General features: G+C 46.9%; 1 protein-coding gene across 2 annotated transcripts; it reads left to right on the forward strand.

Annotated features, from left to right (window-relative positions):
* Nucleotides 1-908: 908 nt before the first annotated feature.
* PRKRIP1 (PRKR interacting protein 1) lies at nucleotides 909-24,428 on the forward strand. Of its 2 annotated transcripts, none has more exons than XM_036767679.1 (6): nucleotides 909-1,065; nucleotides 1,661-1,739; nucleotides 3,030-3,130; nucleotides 5,625-5,710; nucleotides 7,572-7,639; nucleotides 23,896-24,428. In XM_036767679.1, the coding sequence occupies exons 1-6, from the start codon at nucleotides 940-942 to the stop codon at nucleotides 23,994-23,996; spliced, it is 561 nt and encodes a 186-aa protein (XP_036623574.1). In that variant the 5' UTR covers nucleotides 909-939; the 3' UTR covers nucleotides 23,997-24,428. The 2 variants fall into 2 exon arrangements, with proteins under 2 accessions (XP_036623574.1, XP_036623573.1); XM_036767678.1 differs by having other exon boundaries at nucleotides 925-1,065; nucleotides 7,576-7,639.
* Nucleotides 24,429-24,885: the final 457 nt, after the last annotated feature.

The raw sequence follows: 24,885 nt of genomic DNA on the forward strand, positions 1-24,885 counted from the left end.
CACCAGTATTTATATAGTGCTCTAAGGTTTGCAAACCCTTTACGAATATTATCTCCATACCCTCCTAACAACCCTGGGAAGCAGGCAATGTAATTATCCCACTTTTACTGATGGTGATTGGATGGTGGAGGGCTTCTCCCAGAACCTCTGTCACCCCACACCCTCAGCTTCCTTTTAGGTTTTTATGTATTATCTTCCCCCATCAGAATGTAAGCCTCTTGAGGGCAGGGATTGTCTTCTGCCTTTCTTTGTATCCTTGGTGCTTAGCCCAGTGCCTGGCACATAGTAGGCCCTTAACAAACTGTCTTTTGCTTCTCTTTGTATTCTCTGCACTTAGCCTGACACATAGTAGGCACTTAATAAACTGTCTTTTGCCTCTCTTTGTATTCTCTGCGCTGAGCCTGGCACATAGTAGGCGCCTAATAAACTGTCTTTTGCCTATAAATGTTTATTGACCGACTTAAGTGACTTGCCCATGGTCACAGAATTAGAAGTGTCTGAGGCTGGATTTGAACCCTACGCTTTCAGGCTTCAGATCTAATTCTCTATGAACTGCGCCACCTAGCGGTTTTCCTTTAATTTAATTTAATTTTTTTAAGAAACGGCCCTGACCCCTTAGGAGCCCCGGTGGCCTGATTCTCTCCGGCTCCTGGTTCCCTAACCTCATCCTCGGCTCTAGTAGAGCCCGGGGACAGACAGATCTACCTACCAATCACAAAGGCTGGAGAGGGCGGGCTCCGTGGCCTTCAGCCTGGTTGGACGAGCTTGGCCCCGCCTACTCTGCCGTGCCCGGCCAATGAAATTCCGCCTGGCGGCGTGTGGTGGGATCTGAGAGCCGGCCTTCCTGGTTGCTAGGACACGTGAACGCGTGGCGGAGTCACGCTGACTGACGTCATCACTTCGCGCGGACTCCGAGGGCGGAAGAAGACTGGTTGCGCCATGGCGAGCTCGGCGTCGTCTTCTGTGCGGGCTCCGCGGCCCAAGAAGGAGCCGCAGCCGCTTGTCATCCCCAAGAACGCGGCGGAGGAGCAGCGGCTCAAGCTAGAGCGGCTCATGAAGAACCCGGTGAGGCGAGACGGGGGCCGGGCTCGTCCGTCCTGACGGAGCGGGGAAACTGAGTCCCAGGGAGCGCCGGTGGGGCTGGGGCCGCTTCTCCTTAATGGTCCTGGGACTAAGGGAGGCCTCTCTGGAGAGGTAACCGCCCGACTTTCTCCACCTTTTGGGGGCCAAGCCCCAGGTCAGGACATTCCCGTGGAGCCGGCGGACGTGGGTTCAAGTCCAGGTGACCTTGGACGAGTCACCCGATCTCTGAGCCTCGGTTTCCTAACCTGGGAAATGGCAGGGCTGGGTCAAATGAACTTTTACATTTCTAAGTCTATGGGCCTCCAAGGCCTCTTAGGACGGAGCCTAGGGCCGCTGGGATGGGTCTGAGCACATAGTCAGGGCTTTACGGAGGTGGGGGAGGGGCAGTCAGAGAGATAAACGGACCAAGCGGCCGAGACTCAGGAGTTTAAAGAGGGGGTCCCTGGACTCCAGAGAGCAAAGCAAATGACTCGTAAAGACCGTTTTTATTTGTAAAAGTTCCAGGCAAATGTCAGGCGTTGCTTGGTGTTGTCTATACAGCAGATGGCTAATCTGGCATCGTGTTTTAACCTTGCAGGACAAAACTGTACCTATTCCAGAGAAAATCAATGAATGGGCTCCGAGACCTCCTCCTGAATTTGTCAGAGATGTGATGGGTAATGAATTTGTGTGTGTGTGTGTGCGCGCGCGCGCACGTGTAAAAGGACCTCAGAGTTGGCATTTGTTCCTGTGTTGATGTTCGGGTCTCCTCCTTCTACCAGGGGCATTGGCAGGGCAGCTGGAGCTCAGTGTTAGCAGAGGAGGCAGGCGGAAAGGCATGGCCTGGGGCAGAGGTGCCAAACACAAAAGTACCCCAGAGCCAGATTAAAATGCAATTGGGAGATATTGGGCAAAATTAATAAAAACACAGTAGAATACAGATATGCAGTTTTCTGGGTCACTAGGCAGATCTTTCTGGACAGTTCAGTGGCCTTTATGTCTGTTTGAGTTTGATGCCACTGGTACAGCACGTGGCGGGCTGAACTTGGAGGCAGGCAGAGCCAGGTTCCCATTGTCATCAGACGTTTTCTTGTTCTGTGACCCAGACCAAGTCATTTAACATTTCTCAGCCTCAGTAAATCTAAAATTGGGATGGTAATAGCTGTAAAGTCATCTGTAAAATGGAGGTAGTAATGGCTCCTCTTACACGCAGTTGTGAGGCTCGAATGCTGCCAGGTGCTTTGTAATTTTACAGCACAGTATACATGTTAACCATTGTGTCTCCCTAAGATCTGTAAGCCCCTGGTGCTGCCTTCAGGCCCAGTCCTCCTGAGCATGGTGGTTGCTTTGATGTTTCTTGACCCCAAACTGCTCATAAAATGAGGAGACCTGGGAAGCCATCCCAGGTAATGCATTAGACTCCTCAAATCCCTTTCCTCATGACAATCCTATGATGTAGATATTGGAGACATAATTATCCTCCTTTGCCTCCTCTGTTTGCTTGCTTTTTCTCCCCAAAATGTTGTGGTTGGGCTGACTAATCTCCCAAACTTCCTTTGGTTTGAGGCGCAGAGAAATGACCTGTTGTGAGTCCCACAGCCAGGATTCCAGCCCAGTCTTTCCTCCCCAAGGCCATTGCTCCCTCATTGCCATTAATCAATACCAATTGATGATTGATACTGGTTGTCGCTTGAGACTCGTAGTAAGAACACCATCGTTCTGCAGTCATCCAATTTCTTTTCGATTCTCTCTCTCCTTCGTCCCCCGTGTCCAGTCAGTTGCCCACATCTCTTGAGTCTTTTCCTTCCTCTGGTCCATCACCTGCATTCAGGCCTTCATCACTTTTTCTGGCCTACTCTTCTAAATCTCCAGTGTGTCCATTCTCCCATCTTCTTCCCAGTTGCCAATGTGTGAGCATTGATGGCTTGGTTTCAGCAATGTGCCTGAATGTTTTCATCTTGCCATAGGTTCAAGTGCTGGTGCCGGCAGTGGGGAATTTCACGTCTACAGGCATCTTCGGCGCAGGGAGTATCAGAGACAGGACTTCATGGACGCCATGGCTGAGAAGGTTGGTCAGGGCTCCCCATGAGGCTCGTCTGTTTGGCCACCAGTGGCCTTGGTGTGCTGCCTCTGGGCCAGAATCTATCACGAGGAGGCCAGGGTGTCTTAGGTGGAATTTTATGTACAATTCAAGGCATCACATTTTGGGAAAGACGCTGACCACCTGGAGAAGCTGGAGCTTGGATTAGGGTGGGGGAGGTCATGCCTCTTGCCAATATCCCAGGGGCCGTCCTAAGAAAGCCTTGTTTGCCTGGCTCTAGGGAGCATAATTAGGAGCAGCTCTCTAAAAATAACAGTTTTAGAAGCAGGGTTTGGTATGATCTGCCCGTGGGGGGCACGAGATGTTTTGTTGAGGGGAGACATGAGTGAGGCAGCTTACTGGAACCAGTTGTGGAAAGAAACAGACTCTGAGTAACACTGTCTCTGGGTAAATTACTCCTTAGGAAGGAAACAGGTATTTAGTAAGCCCCTACTCTGTGCCAGGTACTGTGCTCCTGCCCTCAAGGGACTTGAGGGGAGTATCTGACAAGCAGGAGAAAGGAGAGGTGAAGGTCATAGTTGTGAAGCACAGAGGGGGGAATGAAGGCAGTCTGGGACCCACCAACACTAGGGGCTCTGCGAGGGGTCACCAGTGGGAGAAGGGGACGGGCCTTGTGGAGGCAGTCCACGGTGGTAGGCCCCAGAAGCTGAGGGGGAGGAGAAATCGGGGGAGCATTTCTTTTTAATAAATGAATGAAAAAGCCTTTGTTCCATGATTATCGTGTGCCATGCAGTGTGCTGGCCGTCAGGGATGCCTATAATTCCTCATATCCAAGTTAATATGAGTCTAAACGTTGAGTAGAGCCATGGTTTTGGAGCCTAGAAAGTCAGGAATGGGTCATGGAGGGGCATGAAGGCAAACTCGCAGCTTGATACCACTGGTACAGTGCGGTCTTCACCAGTGGGAGAAATGGGGTGGGCCCAGCAGAGAAATCCTGGGGTGAGCAGGCCTTTGGGGTGGAGAGACCCTGGGTCTCCTTAATAATGATTCCTTAGCTAGAGCTGGGGTTAGGGCTCAATATATAGGTGGCTCTCTGGGTATTCCCTTCATTTCATTCCTTTCCATCCTGGGAAATTCTCCGGGACTTTCCCTCTGTCCTTTACGGAAGACCCTGTTCAGTGTGCTGGAGACCTTTGCGTATTTGTGGATGGCATTGCCACCCTCAAGCAAACACCCATTAAACACAGGCTGTTTGTTGTTATCTGCCTACGAGCTGGGGAGACAAAGGCAGATGCTGGGCAGGCCTTGTGCTCCAGGCATTCACTTCTCTTTGGGGACACAAGAGGCGCGCATATAGGGAGGTGACAATGATTTGGGGGCAGGGAGCATTAGGAGAAACTTCATACAGAAGGTGATCTTTGAGCTGAACCTGGAAGGAAACCAGAGTCAGGAGGAAAAGCCTCCCAGGGCCAAGGGCCAGTGCAGAGGGACAGATGAGGCCATGGGCTGGCCTGCACTGCAGAGTGGGTGAAGGGGCACCGTATATGTAACTGGAATGAGTGATCACCCATGCTATCAGTCCTTGGCCAGTCCACCTCCTTTGGGCTCATCAGGGATATCTTGGTGCACACACGTCATTGCAGGTCACAGGCAACATTCCCTTTGCTGTCCCGCATCCACTGGCCTTTGGGTCAGAGATTCTCAGCCAGCATCTCCCAGAGCTCTTGTGACAGAGTGTCCTGGGAGCAAGGCAGTGTCTGCACCTTTGCTGAAATGGAATCCAAGCCCATCTTGCCCTCCTGGTCGCCTCTGAGCCAGCCTAGAAACAGCCAGAGCTCGGGACTCCCCTGTCCCTGCCCGTGGTCCCTCTGGTTCTTTTCTCTTTTGTATTTTTTCTTACCACTTTGTTAGTAATAGCCAGTGTTTACACGTACCCGGTGCCCCATTCTGTTCACAGAGCTGCCCTGTGGAGGAGGTGCTATTATCATTCCCAGCTTAGATTAGTAAATTGAGGCAGAGGTTAGGTGACTTACCAGAAGAGTCTGAGGCAGGATTTGAACTTGAGCCTTTCTGGGTCCAGTGCTCTAACCACCGAGTCACCCAGCTACCAGGAAATCATCATCTACGAAGTGGAGTTCTAGTGACTTGAAAGAAATTAGTTCACCTTGAGAAAAGACCTTGGCCCGCAAAGCTGCCTTTGTGTGAGTCCCCCCCAGTTACTGTAGCAGTACCATCGTGTTAGAGCCAGGCAGTCCCACACTTGGAGTCTGAGCTCCTCGGTTGCATTCTGCTTCCAATGTGTGCTTGTTTTCTGACTGTGGGCAAGTCCTTCTTCGTCCCTGAGCTTCAGTTTTCAAATCCATAAAATGGGGGTGATTATAATACGTGCAGCACTTAGCTCCCGGGGCAGCGGTGAGGAAGGCCCATGCAGATCGCCACAGCATGCCCTGCTGCTGCCCCTACAGGAGACTCTGCAATCCTGCCAGAGGAGAATGCTTCTAAAGTGACATTTTCTTTGCAGCAAAAAATGGATGCCGAGTTCCAGGAAAGACTGCAGAGGAATAAGATGACGGCAGAGGAGCAAACTGCAAAACGTCGGAAGAAGCGGTAAGAGACTTCCAGACTCTGGGCTTTGGGGCTGGGAAGCAAAGAATTGTCGAGATGGCTCCTGGAAGCCCCTCAGAGGGGAACTGACTGGTCTTAAGGTCACACTGGCAGTGATCTAGGAGGGCCAGGCTGGGAGCATCTTTGGGGAATGAAGGCATTCTTCCTTGTGATTAAAAATGAGGCCAGAAAAATCTCAGTCACGGTTGGGAGATCTTGGGAGTTGTGGAATCCAGACTAAATCCTGGCTTTGGGGGTCAGAAAGAAGCCTGGCATTCTGGTTTAGCATTTTCCAGATTTTTCCATGGAGCTCCCAGTATTCTGCTTGATGCAAGTGGAATTTCTGGAGGAAAAACTAATGCTGGAGAGATTATTTTCTCCTCTAAAATGTTAACTCGTAGGCTGTATACAACCTCTTAATACGTGTAGCCATTTTGCAGTATAAAAATGAGCTAAATTTCTTCTTCCCCACAATCTTCTTCAACTCTGTCCTCCCTGGGCTGTTTCTCAGTGTGAGGGCTGCTGGGGGCTGAGGAAGGATTGCTGGTCAGTGCCAGGTGACTCTCTGGCCTTCAGTTTCCTTACCTGTTAAATGAGGATATTACTTAACTGCTTCCTTCTTGGAGTTCTGAGGGTCGCATTTGAAATGGCATATGTCAAATGCTTTGTAATGGTCAAGCACAGACCCTCCTGTCTCCGCTCTCTCCCTACTTCAGTCCAGCCTCTCTTCAGCCACATGCTCCCCTACTCAATAAACTCCACTGGCTCCCTGTGGCCTCCAGGATCGAATACGAAATCCTCTGCTTAGCATTTCAAGCCCCTCATAGGCTAGCCGCTTTCTGCCTTTCCAGCCTTCTTACACCTTACTCCCTAACATGTACCCTTGGATCCAAGTGACACTGGACTCCTGGATGTTCCACAAACAAGACCTTCCAGATGTATTCTCTGTCTCCCAGACCTGGAATGCTCTCCCTCTTCTGCTCTGACTACTGCCCTCCCTGGCTTCCTTTAAGTCCTAACTAAAACCCCACCTTCTACAGGAAGCCTTCCCCAACCCCTCTTAATTCTAGAGCCTTCTCTGGTACTGCTTCCTACTTATCCTGTATAGAGCTTGTTTGTACATATTTGTGTGTTGTCTCCTTGTTGGACTGTAAGCCCCTTGAAGGCATGGATTGTCTTTCACCTCTTTTTGTATCCCCAGCATAAAGCAGTGTCTGGCACATAGTAGGTGCTTAATAAACGTTGATTGAGTGAAGTTAATGTTAGCTGTTATTTAGCACTTGTGTGCCAGGCATTGTGCTGAGGACACAAAAATCAAAAGCAGTTATCATTGTCATTTTATGTCCCCAGACCTCTGAGCATGTGGATGCGGGCAAAGCCCCTTCCTGTTCTATACCTCTGTTAATTTGGGAAACAGTATTAGAGATTAGCTGAACATTCCATGCATTTGCTCCCTGCTTATGCATCCCTGTTTCTGTGTTCTCTTCATTGTTGTATTTTTAAAGTGCACACTCTAGTCAGTAACAGGCAAATTCTCAATGTTTTGGAGCCAAAAGATTCTTGATACTTAAAAATACCTCAGGGACCCCAGATTTCACCTCTGGGTCTTATCTAAGAAGAGAAGGAAACTGGAGGCCTTGGGGCCAGGTCCCTCACCCCACCTTGGTTGTGAGGATGAAGCCAGGCCAGGGGCCCTAGGCTGCTTGTTCTGGAAGCTCCTCTTCTGTATGTGATCTTGTTTCCACATGTGATGTTCTATGGTTCCATGTGGAAAGAGCGCAGGGACAAGATCCCGCTTTCTGAAAGGCTTAAGAAGTTTTTAAGACACTAGTGACCCACAGAGGCTTTCTCTTTTCCTTTCTAGTCAGAAGTTTAAAGAGAAGAAGTTACTGGCTAAGAAGGCCAAGCAGGAGCAGCAGAAGTCAAAGGAAGGTAGGTGGGCTCAAGGCTGTCATGGGTGTTTTTATAGGAGTTTGGTTCGTGTCTTTTGCTTTCCTGAATAGGGTCTAGTTCCTGGATAGGTAGTTGTGATACTTTCATCTTTGTTGTTGTTGAGTCATTTTTTCAGTCATGTCTGACTCTGTGACACCTTTTGGGGTTTTCTTGGCAAAGATACTGACTGGAATGGTTTGCCATTTCCTCCTCCAGCTCATTTGACAGATGGGGAAACTGAGGCAAACAGGGCGAAGTGACTTGTCCAGGGTCACATAACTAGTGTCAGGTCTTCCTTGCCTGATAAGCTATCCACTGTGCCATCTAGCTGCCCTGCTTTCTTCTTAGACCAAAGAATTTTGCTGATTTTATGCAATATCATCTGCCCCTGAACAACATTTCAACTCCCTAGGAAGAACAGCTCCTCCTAAAGCACTAGATTTAGAGTCACAGGAGCTGGGATTTGGTGCCAGCTCTAACTGGAGGGGGAGTTGTGTTTTATATTCTTTTTATTCTTGGATTGGGTGTTTTTGATGCTTAATTCTGAAAAGTAGTTTTTAATTGGATTTTATGGTTCACAAGCACTTGTTGCATTTTTTGTAAAAACTGCTATATTGAGGCTTCTGCAATGTCAGACTCCACTTTCCCTACTCCTGCTTTATGGGAGTTGGCTGCTCGTAATTGTCAATTGTACTTCCACAGCAGATTTTACAGGTGAATGTATAGTCTTACCCATTGTTACATTTGGCAGGCAAGTTAGTGTTTGCTGACTGAGGAGTTTGCTTGGTTCTTTTGGACCTCTTATAATGATTAATTTACATTGGCATAATTTCTGGATGGAATTGTAGTCAGTGTTAATGTCATTTCTATTGTCCGTTTCTTGATTTAAAAGTTCATCAGTAGCTTGTATAAATAACTTGGGATTATATTGTAATCGCATGAGATACACATGTGTGTATGCATATATATATTTGTGTGTGTGTATTGATATATATTTAATTGCCATCCTTCCTTGTTTATTATAAATTCTGATCTAACAAGTTGATGGTGTCACTGTACACAGACAGTTGGCTCAGGGATAACCCTGATATCTACAATAAGTCTTTTTCTTATTTAGTCAGTTTCATCGTTTGTGGTGGTGTTTGGTGCCTGCCATGTCTGGCACCTACCAATTCTCTTTTTGAAGACAGTGTTCATGATAAAGAGACATGAGGCTTCTGTATAATCTACAAATTTTTGGCCTCCCTTATTTCTTTCTCTTGAATTACACTTTCTCATGTTTCTTCTCACCTTTTCATTTAAGTCACCAAGTATCAGAGCAAATCTGATTTGATTTGGAGGTTCTTACCAAGTTTTCTGGGCAGCTGGGTAGTACAGTAGATAGAGTGCCAGGCCTGGACTCACCTTCTTGAGTCCAAATCTGGCCTCATACATTTACTAGCTGTGAGTCCCTGGGCAAGTCACTTAACACTCTTTACTTTAGCTTTCTTATCTGTCAAATGAACTGGAGAAGGAAGTGGCAAACCAGTCCCGTATTTTTGCCAAGAAAACCCCAAATGGGGTCACAGAGCTGGATGTGACTGAACAACAACCAACAACCACCACCAAGTTTTCCATAGCATTTAACACTTTGCCCTTAACAGCCAATGTTGGCGCAATTCTTTTCATATTGGTCTTTTTCACAAATACTTTCTATTAGTTCTGCAATATAGAATGAGCAAATGTCCCCTAAACATTTCTTACAACTTTTCAGCATAGAATAAAACCCATTCTGCCAGCTGCTTTGTCTCATCAGGGAATACCTATGAGCCAGCTTCTCGTTTAATTGTGACTTCCGCCTTCGGTTTTGTTGATGGAAAGGATGCCCAGATTAATAGGAGTTAGCTCCTACATCTCTCGTGTGTGGGCTTATGGGTCTTTGGGCAAGGATCCCACATCTAGAGAACCAACAGTCAAGTTTCAGGTTTGGCAAACGTCCAAGAACTGTGATTCTTAGCTCCCCTTCCCCCACCTCTGCTACCATTATCATAATAGGGATGCAAAAGAGTGAAGGCCCTGTTAAAATTTTTCTTTGGAAAACAGGCCGCATCTCTTCACAGAGCTGGCCTCAAAGCCTTTCCAGCTAGAAGGACTGGCAGTAGAACCTGCCAGAACTCCCCACAGTGTGCCCACTGGCATAGCCTTCAAGAAGGTCAGAGATCACCTCGGCACCACTGTGATGATACTTCATCACAGGACTGGCAAGCCTGCCATGCATTTTGGGGGGCAAGATTCCATTTCTGTTTGATTCTTCTCATCTCCTGGTCTAGTAGCCTTAGTTCTAAGAGAAGTCAGATTAGTTATACTTGAGCGCCTGCAAATCAAAGGTTTGGGTTTTTTTTTTCTTTTTTTCTTATCCCTTAAATGCTCATATTTCTAAATACTTATCTAATATTCCATTCTAGAATTTCATTTCTGTTCACATTTACTGGTCTGTAGTTTCTGCCTGTTTTCCCCCTTTTGAAAATCAGAACATTTAACTATCTGTTGTTTTCTGAAACTTTTACAGATCCCTGTGAACTTGCAAAGATTAGAGAGAATGGTTCTGTGATGGTCCTATTTTCGAGGTCTTTCAGTACACTGGAGTGTATTGCTTGTGGAGATTTGAGCTTATCTAAAGTTATCAGTTCTTTTCCTACTATTTTCTCTCCTCCCTTGGGTTTCAGTTTTTCTTGCTGTTATTTGTGCTTGGGGATACATAGAGAGGCGTAGGTGTAGTCCCTGCCCTTACAGAGTTGCTTGTCTGTTTGGAGAGGTGGAACCCCTGCATCTGAAGATGAACAGTGACCAAGTAGGCGCCATAACAATCACCTTAGCCCTCCGAAACTCCCCGTGCAGACCTTCTCCCTTGAGGGGGGTCTGTGAGGAGGCCCCAGTGAGGCAGGTCACAACACCCCCCTACCCCTACCGTTCTCATGCTTTCTACAAACCACCCCAGTCATGGTGCCTTCCTCTGGTTCTCCTGATCCTGTGCAGCTCACAGGAAATGCCTTGGCTCTCCTGCGCTCACACTCTGTCCCTGGCCCTTCTTCTGCTTCTCTGGTAATGTCTCCCACACCACTTCTTCAGTTTCATCCTTTTCTTGCTATATTGCAACCTACTCACTCCTCCCATGGGCTTCTCCCTTTGGGGGATTCTCAGCTTGCATTTTTCTGAGGCTCTGGCACCAGCAGCCAGAGAGTCTTATCAGAAGAACGCAGGTGTTCCTACTTTGCAGATAAGCTTAAGGGACTAGAGGCATTGTGTGACCATGGCCTAACATATGTGGTGACCAAGCACGCCTGTGGGTTGCTGGGCACCACCCGCACGTCCCAGAGAACACAAGGAGGAATATCCGTCTGCTGCTTTGTTTGAAAAAGTCACTGTTGGTTCACTATCAATTGTCAATTCTCTCCTTCGCACCTGGCCCTTCCCTACCTTTTGAGAAAACCACAAAACAAAATCCCACATTGGCCATGTAAAACACATGCGCACACGCGCACACTTCAGTCTGTCCTCTGAGTCCATCATTTGCCTGTCAAGAAGCGGGCGGCTGCAAGTCCTCTGGAATCGTGACTAGTCAGCGTTAGTCACAATTCCTGTGTCTTTCAGAGGTGTTTGTTCTGCTCACCTCACTCTGTACTAGTTCATACGTTCTTCCCAGGTTTCTCTGAAGCCATCCCTGTCCTATAGCACAGCCTGTGATGGACCTCCACAAACAGAGCTCTAGAAATCCTTTTCTACCTGTGGGTCCTTGTGCTCTTTCTTTGATCTCTCTGGGATACAGACCACATCGTGGTGTCGCTGGGTCAATTTCCTAGCTTTGGGGCCATAGTTTCAGATTGGTTGGACCACTTCCTAGCTCCATCGGCAGCATAGGCATCCGCTCGTTTTCCTCCAGCATTTGTCACTTTCCGTTTTTTGTCAGTTTCGCCAGCCTGGTGAGTGTGAGGTGGTACCGTAGAGTTAGAGTGCTTTTTCACATGACTTGAGTTTCTTCCTCTGAAAGCTTTATATTTGTAACCTTTTGCCATTTACTAATTGAGTGTGGCTTATTTTAAAATTTGACTTAGAAATGAGACCTTTATCCATTTCCGGCTTCTCTTCTAATTTTAGATGCATTGGTTTTGTTTATATAAGATCTTTTTATTGTTAATGTAATCAGAATTGCTCATCTTTTTCTCTACATCCAGTAGGAATAGTTAAGTCCAGTTCTTTTGAGTGATTATGGATCTTCTTTAGGAAATCGTGTGAGATTTTGGAGCCTAGTGCAGTTAGCACGGTGCCCTCCTCAAACGAGACTTCACCATTTCTAGAGCCTCCCTCTTCCAGGCTGTCGGAGAACTTGGTTCTCCTTGTTTTATGCCTCTCCTTGTATTGATAATAATCAGAGGGTTCACTCTTTTGTCACACCTTTCGAGGAGTCTTGTGTGATTCCACACTTGGGTATCGTTTGTTGGAGGAGAGCCTCTAGGGTGATGTTTTGTCTTGTCTAATCCAAGGCATTTTTAGAGCTGACGGATCCTGAGGGCACTGAGTCTTGTGTTCTTGTGCTGTCCACTTAGTCTTGTGCTTGTGACTGTAAGGATAGGATCAGCTGTGGAATGTCATTCATGAAAATAAGTTCTTCTCAGACAGATGTTAGGTGGATGGGAATGCAAACAGACTGGTGGATAATTCATGATGGATTCGCAGTTGCTTTTTTGGTGTCAGTAAGGGCTGTGACTTTCCCCCACACTTTTGGTTTTTTCCTGTCTTCTAGGTCCCTTGACCTCAGGTTTCTGCTGCTGAGATAGAGTACTTTTGTCATCTTGAGTAGATGCTTCCCTGGATCTGTGTTGTTAGCACAAGAGTAGAGAATGTACTTTGCCCACATTCATTTGGGCCACTTGGGGGCCCTCGTGCCCTTCTCTTGCCAGGCTCTGAGGCTGCACCTTGAAGTGCCAGCAGAGGCGTGGGCTAGACGTGAGCCAGAGGGCCAGCCCACGGCTCTTGGCATAGCCTGGTTTTTCTCCAAAGAGGAAAAGAGGACAGAAAGGATCCATCTCCCTTTTCCCTTTTCCCCTTTCCCCTCCCATAATTAGGTTATACTCATAGATTCCATTTAGTAGAAATGCATCAAGGACCTAAATGCTAGAATAAACTGCTGGAAGGTGAAGCGTCGTCTCTGTCCTCCAGCAGTTTACAGTCCCATAACCCTCTGAATTCTGAGGCTTTCCTTTAGTTGGCTTTGTTACAAGGTAGCCAATTCCCCTTGGGGTGACTGGCTCCTAAACACTACTCCCCCATCCTTCTCTGGACAGGAGCCCCTCTAGCTCCATTGGCCACAGAGCCGGGTGGGGTGCTTGTGGCTGGGCACATCAGGATTAAAAAGTGGCCATTCTGCTCCTTTTCCTCGTGTTCCGCCATCAGTGTGTTACTCTGACCCTTCATCACAGACCAGATGGTGATTCCGGGTCCTCAGAGGGTTAAAGCCCCAGCTGTGGGGGCTGCTGCCGAGCTTGTTCCCAGCAGGGCGGCTGCTGTATGCATGGCCTGCACCCTCCAGTGCTCTTCTGAAAGAATGTGGCTCTGGCGTAAAGGCATAAGGCTTCTGCCTCATCTACAATCCTCTGGCCTCTCCCACTGCTTAATCTGGACTCATGTGTTTGTGGGTTTGTTTTACTCTTCATTACTTTGTCCATTGAGTATTGAAGAACACACTAACTTCAATGCAAGGACCATGTTTAGCCTAGGGAACAGGTACAGAGTCTACTAGGGCCTGGGAGGTCACTTCTCTTTGTGTGGAGGGTGCTGAGAAACTACCAGCTTTCATCTGATGCACTACATGAGAGGTCCTTGATACCGGCCGGGAAATGACATGCATTTGGAGGAACTGAACAGTCTCCCTGTAATTGAAACCAGAAAACACATTTGTGCCTAGTCCTAGCCATCACATCAAGGGCTAACTAGGGCTTGCCCATACCCTCCAAGAGCAGGGGGGCAAAATCTGCCCCCTGCACAAAGCCCCAGTCCAAACCCCATCTCTGATCCTAACTGGGCCAGTCATTTAGGCCCTTGGTGCCTCAGTTTTCTCATCTGTGAAATGAAAGGGAATGAACTTGGCTGCCTCAGGTCCTTTCCAGCTCAAATTCTATGTTCTAGAAAATAATTGGAACCTATTGCCAGCTTCTTTTATAGAAGTAGAAACATTCTTCCCTTGTAGTTTTAAAATTTTTAAATATTTTATTGATACATTCTGTTTTGACATAACTCTTCTGAACAAGCCCCTTCCATGCCTCCCTACACACTGTATTCCCTAAAAACAATTGAGTCGAATGACTTAGCAGAGCGATTGTGAATGTGGCAGCACGCGTTCTTCTCCCTTGTGAGCATTACTGACTGTTGACAGGAAGGGTGGGTTTTACCTTCCAGAAGATGGTGTCGGCGTCTTTGAGGCCGACCTGAGCATCATTGCCTCCTGGGCCCATCATGTGTTACGTGGTACCAATGAGGCATGTTGGCTTTGAGCATGGAAAGATTCTGTGGGGAGCTTGACATGGTCCTTCCATTGAAGTTAGCGTGTTCTTAAGTACTCACTGGACAAAGTCATGAAGAGTAAAACAAACCCACAAATACGTGTTGGGAAAACTGAGTCCAGATTAAGCCGTTGGAGAGGCCAGAGGATTATAGATGAGGCAAAAGCCTTGGGCCTTTATGCCAGAGCCACATTCTTTGAGAAGGGGATTGGAGGGTGCAGGCCCTGGAGCTCAGAGACATCTTCCCCATACACGCCTGCACATGCACTTGTTTTGCATTCACATAACACATGCACACACCTGGGAATCATCATATTCACGTGGGGGTCATTTCCAGAAGGATCAAGAAAAGAAAATGTGTATCTGCAGGAGTAACTACAGGAGCTCTGATCTCACCTGTTTCTTCTTTTGTGCGTCTCTTTAGTACTTAAGTGCCTGCTACATTGAGCTGTGTGCTGGTCTAGCTGCTGATGGGTCCCTGTTTGTTAGAGAAATGTAATGGACATAAGATAATTGCCACAAGAAGGGCCAGAAACAACTAGCCAGGACTCAATTTCCTTGCCAAGGAAAAACATGGCCTCTATTTGGAATACATGCTCATTTCCAAACATCCCAAAAGAAGATGATGGAAGAAAAGAGTAGTGTTGTCTCCCAGAAGGGCAGAAAGTTGTGGAGAGGAATGTGAACCCTTAGGAATCTGGGTGCAGGAGCCTGGGAAACCATCTCCTCCCACGTGCGTTGATGGGTGAAGTGGGAGATGCTTAGAGATACCCAGAAGAACAGATCTGCTGGGCTTCTTAGGTCATTGTTCTCATGATTGACTGCCCTAGAACCAGCCCTGTTTGGGCTCCAGTGCCTCCATGTATAACAGCATGGAACTGAAACAAAGGAAGTTGGGGAGACCAGTGCATTGGGAGAAAATCTGGAAGTGAGGTGGTTCAGAAGACTCTGTGGGGATCTTTTCAGGCTATCCCAAAAGAGAGAAAGATTCCAAATGAATGTTTGAACAGTGTTAGGGGAAGATGTCCATAACTCCCAACGACTGTGCTGCTTTTTCATCTCTGTGAAATCTTGCTGAGATGGTCTGTGTGTACTGAGACTTTGTGCAGCAACCATTCGCTTGTCAGCATCAAGCAAGATATGAAATAAGGAGAAATGTGTTCATTAAAGGTATTCGTGCCTGTTCTGGGTGGTGTTTTGTAAAGTACACATGGAAGAGAAGTTCCTGTTCATAGCGAGATTCTCGGTTGCTTCAGTCTGTGGGGGATGTTGTGTGAAGCAGGCATGGCTCCAGACCCTCCAGGCCCTTCGAGTGATGCCAGAGAAACTGGATAGCTGTCTTTTCAGACATGGCCAGTGGGTTGGTTTGTTTTGCTTGGCTCTATTTGTCTGTTACAAGGGAAGGTCCTGTGGGGGAACAGGGACAGAGGGAGTCATTGGCAGTGACAGTGATATTACAAAAACACTTTAAAATATTTTAAAAGAGAAAAAAGAAATGACCCTCCTAATCTACACAGGAGAGAACAGCAAGTGTGAAGAATGTGTGATGTCCAGATTTTGATAAGTGTTATCAGGGAGAACATGTGTGACCAGAAAGAGATAGTGGGTCTGTCCATGTAGTGGACATCAGAGATGAATGATTCTTGGACACATCTGTAAAACTCATCAGGGTCAGTGTTTGCCATGTTGGTGCAGACTTTGCCCTGTTCCTGCCCTCAGCCTGTGGGCTCCTGTCCTTCCTGGAGGGACCCTACCTGCTAAGGGTGTTCCTCTAATCATGTTTGAAAGTAAATGTTATATAAACAGCGTAACCCTGAACACCACTCTAAACAGCTCAGGTTCATAACTATTTACATCTGACTCATTTTCAGCACATAAAGGATCATCTACCCCTCCCCACCCCGTGACATTGCACACCATCCATTGGTTACTCTGGGCTTTTGTGGCCCAGCTTTTCTGGTCCCAGGTCTCTGAGGACTTTCCCTCTGCTGGTTCTGTGCAGTGCTTTGGTGTTGGCATGTTACAGGCTTTTCACATCCACTATAAGCCTCCCTGACCATTCTTTCTTTTTCTTTTTAATAATATTATTTTTTAATTGCATGTAAAGATAAATTTTTAACAAAACATTCATTTAAAAAAATTTTTGAGTTCCAAATTATCTTCCTCCCTCCCTTACCACCTGTTCCTTCCCTAAGATGGTAAGCACTTTGATAGAGATTATGTATGTGCAATCATGTGAAACATTTCCATATTAGGCTAGGCATTCTTTCCAGACTTGTATTCCATAATTTGGCCAGATAACCTCATTGTAAACAGAATATTGACATGAATGTGATAAACCTTGGCATCTTAGTGGATTTGGGGTCAGAGGACCTGGATTCACATCCCAGTTCTACTCTGTGATCTTGGGCAAGAATCTGAACCTCTCAGGGCCTCAGTTCCTCATCTGTAAAGTGATTGGACTAGACAGCCTGTGGGTGGGGTCCCTTCCAGCTCTAAATATTGAATCTGATGATGTGAATGAGGTTAAAAACCCTGATTTTCCTCCAAGTAATCCAGTCTCTTCTGTACAATTCTGGGCTGAGTTACTTGCCCTTGGGCAGTATCTCCTTCAGGATGCCTTGGGCCAGCTCTGTCCAGTTTCTTGTTAGAGTCTAGACTATAGGCATTCTTCATCCTCTTGTTTTTGCCCGTGGGGACTTTTAGGCCGAACTTTTGAACAATCATAGACTTCATTTTGGAGGTGCCGTGGTGTTTTGGGCTTCATGCATCAATACCATATCATCCAGAAACGGGAATATCTTTCAAAAATGCTTTCGGTTGTGTTTCTGGTTAACAACAATCTATTCTCACCCAAGCACCCCCCCACCCCCATCTCCATTGGACAAAAAAGAAAACCAAAATCTCATAACAAATATGTATAGTCAAACAAAATCATTCCCACGTTGACTGTTCGAGCAGCGTGCCTCGGTCAGCACCTCGAGTCCATTTATCTCTCTGGCAGGAGGGGAGTAGCATCCTTCGTCAGTTGTTGGTCAGAGAGTTAAGTCTTTACAATGTTGTTATTGTATCACTTGTTCTCCTGCTTCTGCTCACTTCACTCTGCAACAGTTCATTCAAGTCTTCTCACGTTTCTTTGAAACCAACCTCTTTGTCATTTGTTTCAGCACAACGGTATTTCATCACATTCATATGCCATATTGTTCATTCCCCAGTTGAGAGATACACACACCTTCACTTTCCAGTTCTTTGCCACCACAAAAATTGCTGCTATAAATATGTGTATTTTTGGGTCATTTTCATCGTTCTTTGTTCTGTTTGGGAGATAAACCTGGCATTGGTATTGGTATTACATCACTGGGTCCAGTTGACTGACTTTGAGGGCCCAGTTCCAAACTGCTTTCCAGAATGGTTTGACCAGTTTCCAGCTCCAGCAATAGGATGTTTTGGGGGCCTCACCGTCCACAGAGAATCTCTACTGTTCCGACTGCACCAGACATCCTCTGCAGAGGGTCATTCAAAGTGATCTTTGCTGCAGACTTCAAGGAATCTTGGTGATTTTGTCATGTTTGGGAGATGCCATGTTGGAGGAGGAAGTGATGTGTTGCTCTACCAAACCAAATGCTTTTTTGTAGTTCACAAACAGTAAGCCCATAAGTTCTCTATACGTTTCACACCAGTGATGACCGGGATATGGTCTGCCTATAAGCTAGACTCAAGGATGCTCCTGGTCTATATGGAGAGGATTCTCATAACAGTTTTGTTTGGAAGGGCTTACGAAATCAACAGCTGGAGGTGCAGCGGATATAGCACTGTGCCTGGAGACAGGAAGACCAGAGTTCAAGTCTGGCCTCAAACACTTACTAGCCGGGCAACCCCGGGCAAGTCACTTAACCCTGTTTGCCTCAGTTTCCTCATCTGTAAAATGGGGATAATAATGGCACCTCCCTGCTAGGGTTTTTCTGAGGATTAACTGTAACTTTAAAATGCTTAGCACAGTGTCTGGCACGTAGTAAGTGCTAATATAATGTTCTCCTTTTTAAAATCTTGTTTTGAAAATTGTTTTGATATGTTTTGTTATTACCTAATTTTCTTTATCCATTTTCTTCCCTTTCCCCTGTTCAGAGAGCCTTGTAGCAAACAATAAAAAGGGCGTTCCGGAATATAAATCATCACCTCATTCAGGTGTGACAGCCCACGGGCTCTCCTCCCACGTGCATCAGCCCTGACCATCTTGGAGCTTCTTTTAGGACCAAGCTTAGTCATTAGTGTTACCCAATGTCCAATTTTGATTTTTTCTGGTTACTATGGTCCTTTCCACCGCCATTGTTTTAGTCGGTGTGCATATTGTTTTCTTTGTTATGCATCAGTTCTTTGAAGCCTCCCCTTGGCACCTTCCTGAGCTCTGGCTTTGTTTAGCCAATTCCCCAGTAGACTGGCATTGCCTTTATTTCCAGTAATTTGCTTCACTGGGAGAAGTGTTGCTGTGAATATTGGGAAGTGCTTGAAGTCTTTCGATCTTTGACCTCCTTGGGCCATATACCTCACAGGGATCTCTGTGTCACACGTGTGGACATTTTTTGTCTTATTTTAATTCCAGATTGCTTTCCAGAATGGAAGCAACGTACCCATCTTTCTGCAACTTTCTACAACTCCTCTAATGTTGATTACTCTCCCCTTTTGTTACCTTTGCCAATTAGATATTAAGTGAAACTTGAGCATTACTTCGGTTTGCATTTCTTAGTAGTACTTTAGAGCAGTCTTTCATATCATTATTTGTTCATGTCCTTTGACCACTGATCCATTGGAGAACAGGGGCTTTGTTCCCTCTCTATATATATGATTTCTACCCCCCTGAAGAGGCTAAAAACACAAAAACAAACCCAGAGGAATGGTTCCAGCATTTTCAGGAGGTCTTTTATGGTGCTTTATGGAAGAGCTTTGTCATGAATGGCACAGGACACAAAGGTCTGGGCCTGTGTTCTGCCCCAGTGAGGGAGTGTGCCTCTAGGGATGCCCGTGTCTATGGATCAATTGAAGTTCAGGGTTAGGGTTAGAATTCTGGAATTCTGTTCTCTCCTTTAAATCAAAAGAGCAAGAAACCTCGAGAAAACACTCATATCAGCAGTTTGAGAAAGAAGGCAGCCGCATGGTGCCACTAACTGTTAAATGTGGTTGAATGCCTGGGCGTCAGTATCCATTCTGTCCCAGTTGTGTGTCCTCTGTGTGCTGCAGAATGGTAAAGGGGTGATTTGGTGCAGAATGAGGCCCTTGAGACCTTGTCAGCGCTCTGGTGATCAGAGAAGATTTCAGTTTTGTTCATTGAAGTCTCCTTCTTAAGGCTGTGAAGTACATTATTATCCATTGTTTTAAACTGGACTTGAGATTGTGTAATCAGAGGGAGCTCCCAGTGAGGAACCTCCTCTGCCACTACAGTTCTGGTGCCGGGAACTGAGCGATTCTATGAAGTGTCAGGGACAGGCCTGGAGCCCACAGAGGTCAGCTCCACCCACCCTCTATATCCCTCTGGTGCGTCGTCATTTTAATAGCTTGTCCTTGGCATACATTTTGTCTTTTGGCTCTCACGCCAACCCTGTAAGCTAAGCAGGGCAGTATTACTACCAGTAAGTAAAAGTTATACAGTGCCTGGCACATGGTAGGTGCTTAAGGCTTACTCATTCACTCCATTCAGTGGTTGGAGTAAAGGATGTTATCAGTAAACTTTATGATCAGCGAAGAAGCTGGACTGGTCATGTGGCCGCATTGGACGGTCAGACAGCCCATGTGCCCCAGGGATCCTCATGCTGTCAGGAGGAAGGAAGGAAGGTGTAAAGAACCCAAGCATGTTGGGGGGACCCTCTGTGGAATGCACAATCCACATGGTTTATGATTTGCATCATGGGACAGAACATTTGCATCAGTGGTAGGACATGCCCATTATTTTGGCCTTTCAAGATCTGTGTGGATCTGGACTCTTTTGCCCCATTAACTGTCCTACTCAGCTCTGTTTGGGTTTGTGATTTGACTTCCTGTAGAATATCCAAGGAGGACATCCAGGAAGGTGAAGGATCCTGAGTTCACAATGAAGATCAGAGGCTCTGGGGGCTGTGGTACCTGTCATGTCGAGGGGCATTCAATTTGTGTTGGGGACCCAAAGGGAAGAACAGCAGTGTGTGAAAGTGGCAAAGAGGTCAGTTTAGGCTCTAGAAACTTGGAAACAGCTCCACTTGTCCAGCGATGGAAGGGATTGTCTTAGGGCAGTTGGGCTCATTATAGCGGGTGTCCTTTTGGGTACAGATCAGACTAGGAGGCCTCTGAGTTCTCTTCCAACTCTAAAATTCTATGATAGAATGCCATCTATGCATTCATGCAGTTACTGATGATACATGACGTAGCACCAGGGAAGAGACAGAAAAGAGGTGGTCCCAGACTTTATCTGCACCATCGTTTGCAGTTTTGGGCACCATCATTTAAGACAGACATCGTTAAACTGGTGCATGCAGAGAAGGACAGGCAGGATGATGAAGGGCACTTGAATCCATATGATTGGAGAATCAGTTGAAGGAACTCAGCATGTACAGCCTGATGAAGAGTCAGCAGACTCTGTTAGAGAGTTGATTGATCTGCCAGTGTCGGGGGAGGCCAGGGTTTACTCCTGCCAGGGCCAGGGGAGGCCAGGGTCCTCTCCTCTTGGAGCTTCACTTTTCTTGGGTTTCACCTTCCCGTCAGCCATCTTTATTCTGTCCTTCCTCGTTCAGAAATTCTCCTGAGCAGAGAAAACAGAAGCAGGACAACAGTGAGTGCTGCTGCCTCTCCTCCATCGTCTGTGCAGCACCTCCATCTTTCCCTTCATCTTCCTCTTGCCTCCAGCACAGCTTCAGGCCGCCGTCTGGCTTCCACCTGATGCCCTCCTTCTTGAACGCTTCCCCGGGGGATTAGATCTTCAGCAGTAGGAGCCAGGGAGCTGGGAGGATTTCCTGATTTTTACCATCAGCCAAAGCTAAAGCAGAGCATTTGTTACACCTTCTTCCCCCAATTCCCTGGGCTTACTCCATTTTACTAATTTTAGGACAGAAAAAGAATCTCAATGACAAATTCTTTTGTGTGCCTGCTTGCTGTCCAAGCTGTGGGTTGTCTAACATGGTTTGTGACTCAGGTATCCGCTTAAGTTAGAAGACTCATTCAAAGAAAAATGCTTCCATTTTCCAAGCCTCTTTAAATGGTCTTAGCTGCTAACCCCAGTCTATGGACTTCTCCCATCTCCCTGAAGCTAGCACCCTGTGAAGGTTCAGTTCAGTGTGTACTCTGCCATGAATACCCTTCAGTCTCCCCTCATTTTGAAATTCTTCAGCTAAGAGCTCTGCTGGAGTTGCTGTGGTTGGTGGCAATGCCCCCGGCAAGATGAGGACATCCCTGTCCTTGTCCAGGGAGGTTGGGTGAGGGATAGATTGATTATCCAGAAAATATTTGCCTCACTTGGAGCAGGGTTGCACACTGGGAGGTTTACTTCTTTCTCTGAGGCCATTGACATGGGCCATTTTCTTTGAAGATGAAGGAAGAGGGTACAGGCCATCTTTTTGTTCTGTTCCTTTGGTTCACTGACCTCTTGCTAGGGCTGAAGACAGAAGAGGGTAAAAAGTTCAGTGTCACACATTTGTCTGTTGGTGCTCCTCCCCTCCCTTTCTATCCACATGTGGCCCCTGCCTAGGAGTCTGAGATTGGGAACAGAAATATGTTGGGCTATTTGCAGTTCAGTTTGGTGCCTGATAAGGGCGGTTTGAATAGCTGGCATTTCATGCGTCACTTACACTTATTCTTCAGTGTTAGTGTTACCAAGCCAGTAATAAATGATCCAGGGCTGGTTTTAAATTATGTTTCCTAAGATTGCTAAAAATCAGCTTGGTGCCCTGTGTGGGTGGGAGCAGCATTTCTCAAGACAGTGTGACCTGATTTAAACGATGTCAGGCCTTCTGAAAACTGCTTCATGCTCCTCTGGTAACTAGGAAACTCCAAAAGACCCAAGATCTTAGGTTCAAACACCCCAGTCCTGCAATTTTATTTGTTTTGACTTTTTTCAATGAACAAGCATCTTGTCTTCTTCCCAGCTCTCCCCTCCACCCTCTTTTTGGGAAAAAAGAAAAACAAAGCCCTTACCGCAAATATGCCCAGTCAAGCAAAACAAATTCCTTTGTTGGCCTGGTCCATTTTCCATTTTGCATCACATGCTTGTCTCTGGTCATGCATTCAATCCAGTAAGGCTGGTGGGACTTAAACCCTGGTGTCCTGGTGCTCTTTCCATGTGCCACACTGCCTCCACTGTCCAAGACTAAATCCAGAAAAGAGTGGCTGGGAGTGCACCATCCAGACAGACATCAGTGTAGAGAAAAGAAGGCTCCGGGGGACCATGAGAGCCATATTCCAGGAATGATGCGAAAGGGCATCATACAGAAGGTGCCTTTGACCCAAAAAGTACAAGTAAAAGCCATGGAGGGAAGAGACCAGATGCAGAGATGCTTCCAGGCAGAGACTGTCTTGGGTGGTGGTGGGCAGACTCCCCTTCCAGCTGAGGCTACAGAACCATTTGTCAGGAGCCTCCAGGGAAGATGCCTGTTTAGGGATGGGCTGGCAGGGACCCTTTCTAACTCTGTGACTTGATTAAGTCAGTTTGAAAATCTGAATTCTGCCCTGAAATGGATGCTACATCCTGTGTTCTAGTGCATTGGAATGTCTCACTTCTCTAGAGAGGGGAAGGGGCGTAACAACAGTGGGGCAACTCTTCCCTTTGGGCAGGTGATGGAAAAAAGAGGGAAACAACCAGGATAGAAGGAAGATCGGGCTAAATCCCAAACTGTGGTGTTTCTGCTCTTGTCACTGTGTCCTGAGCTTTGGGCAGCCTTCTTTTCTTCACTTCTTTTTCCTTCAGACTTAGCACTTTCCGTTTTGTAAAAAGTGTTCTATTTCCCCCAGCCTTGTCTCCAACGATGAGGCAATGGAAGACAGATGATGTTCTCCTACTCCCCCAGGCTCTCCAGGAACGACAGGCCAGATGCTGAGGGATCCCCAAACTGGAGGGGGCAGGTTCTGGGGCATCCTTAATTAGGGCTTGCCAGTTGTAAAGAACAGCCCTTAGGACTCTATCATGCTGGCTTCTTGCAGAATTGGGAGCATAGTGTTTTACAGCATTTTTGTGATTGTGCCCTCAGTGCATTTACACTGTGTCCCCCTCACTTGAAGTTCCCTCCCCTGAAGGCCCCCCCCAGCTTAGCTGTTACCTCCATGAGGCCTTGCCAGACTTCTACCATCTACCTCCTCCGATGGGAGGGAGCCCTTTATGTTCACAGCCTAGCACTTGACCTGGACCCCTCCTGTCAGTCAGTCAGTCAGTCAGCAAACGTTGATTAAGGCCTACTCCGCCAGGCCCCGTCCACTCGCATACCCAGTAAGGCTTCCTTCACCATACATTGTGTAGCCTTTGTGTGGGGCTTGTTCTTTACTTGACTCTGTCCTGAGCACCAGGCCTAGTGCCTGGCATGTCAGAGATACTTTGTCAAGGTCAGATTGCATTGGTGAGGGCTCCTGCCTTCTGGAGCCTCCTGGTTTTGCCTGGTCATTGACATGAACTTTTGAACTTGAACTCATGCCCCTTTATTTTTTTCCCCAAGATACTTGAGATGCCATCCTAGCACTGATATACTAACAGCATCATTGTGTCTTTGACAGGCTCTGACCATTCTCAAGAGCATCCATCTAGTGGCAGTGAAGAAGAGGTGGTGGAAGAGGAAGAAGAGGAGGACCAGCCCAGCTTTGTGGTGGGGAGATGATGATGGTGGTGGGCAGTAGTGGTGGGCAGTTGTGTGTGCCACTGGCTTGAAGACCCAGAGCCCAGGAAATATGTTACAGCCCTGAGTACAAAGGGCTGAGGCCAAGGGGCCTGGCAGAGACACATCTAATCTAATTGGTCATGGCCTGGCTGTGCAGTCTGACCGATATTGTACTGGACCAATGTTTGTTACTAAACCCAGAACTGCTTTCAAACGTGGGACATCCCAGGGATCTCTCAAGCAGGGTCCTCCCTGACCCCAAAGTAGTGCCGTGGAATGGTGTTCAATGACTTCCAGCTATGGAGGAACTTTTTCAGGCATCTTGACAATGAGGGGGTTTGGGGGTCAATTTTTCCTGTAGAAGTTTTCATTTGATAAAGGGCAGAAAGTCTGTGGGCTTTTGTTTGGACAAATAAACAGATGAAGACAAAAGTAGGCTGTAGTGGGGTGATGTGCACCCAGACCGTGCCTAGAAAAGGCCAGTAAATGGACAGCTTCCCAGGTGCTGTGACAGAAGCTGGCTGGTGGATGATTTGGCCGGCACCTCTTTCAGCTGATAGAGATGGGAAGATGACTTTCTAGCAGAAGATTCCTGTTTTCTCCCCCACCACCCATGCCCACCACTGTTCTCCCAAATTACTGGGGACTCATGAGTTGCTCTGACAACTATCATGCTGGATAGGAGGTTTAGGTGATAAATGTTTTTTTTTCTTAAATCTCAAGTATTTTTCATTTTAATTGGAAATGAGCCCAGATGTGATAGCATTTAATAATTCAGTTTTGATTTGTGAATCCCTAATTGAGGATATAAAAATAGGGCACAGCTAATGCTGTATGGGTGGGTAGGAGTGTGTGTCTGTGTGTGGGGGGGATCCAGACAGGCTGACTT

The sequence above is a fragment of the Trichosurus vulpecula genome, chromosome 7 (assembly GCF_011100635.1).
Source record: "Trichosurus vulpecula isolate mTriVul1 chromosome 7, mTriVul1.pri, whole genome shotgun sequence".
NCBI classification, from domain to species: domain Eukaryota; kingdom Metazoa; phylum Chordata; class Mammalia; order Diprotodontia; family Phalangeridae; genus Trichosurus; species Trichosurus vulpecula.

What these genes read in the sequence shown, in the direction of transcription:
- PRKRIP1 (XM_036767678.1), top strand. Translation starts at nt 940, where the DNA reads ATGGCGAGCTCGGCGTCGTCTTCTGTGCGGGCTCCGCGGCCCAAGAAG. An exon ending in AGCGGCTCATGAAGAACCCG is followed by an intron (nt 1,066 to 1,660) that starts GTGAGGCGAGAC and finishes TTAACCTTGCAG; the next exon opens with GACAAAACTGTACCTATTCC. An exon ending in ATTTGTCAGAGATGTGATGG is followed by an intron (nt 1,740 to 3,029) that starts GTAATGAATTTG and finishes ATCTTGCCATAG; the next exon opens with GTTCAAGTGCTGGTGCCGGC.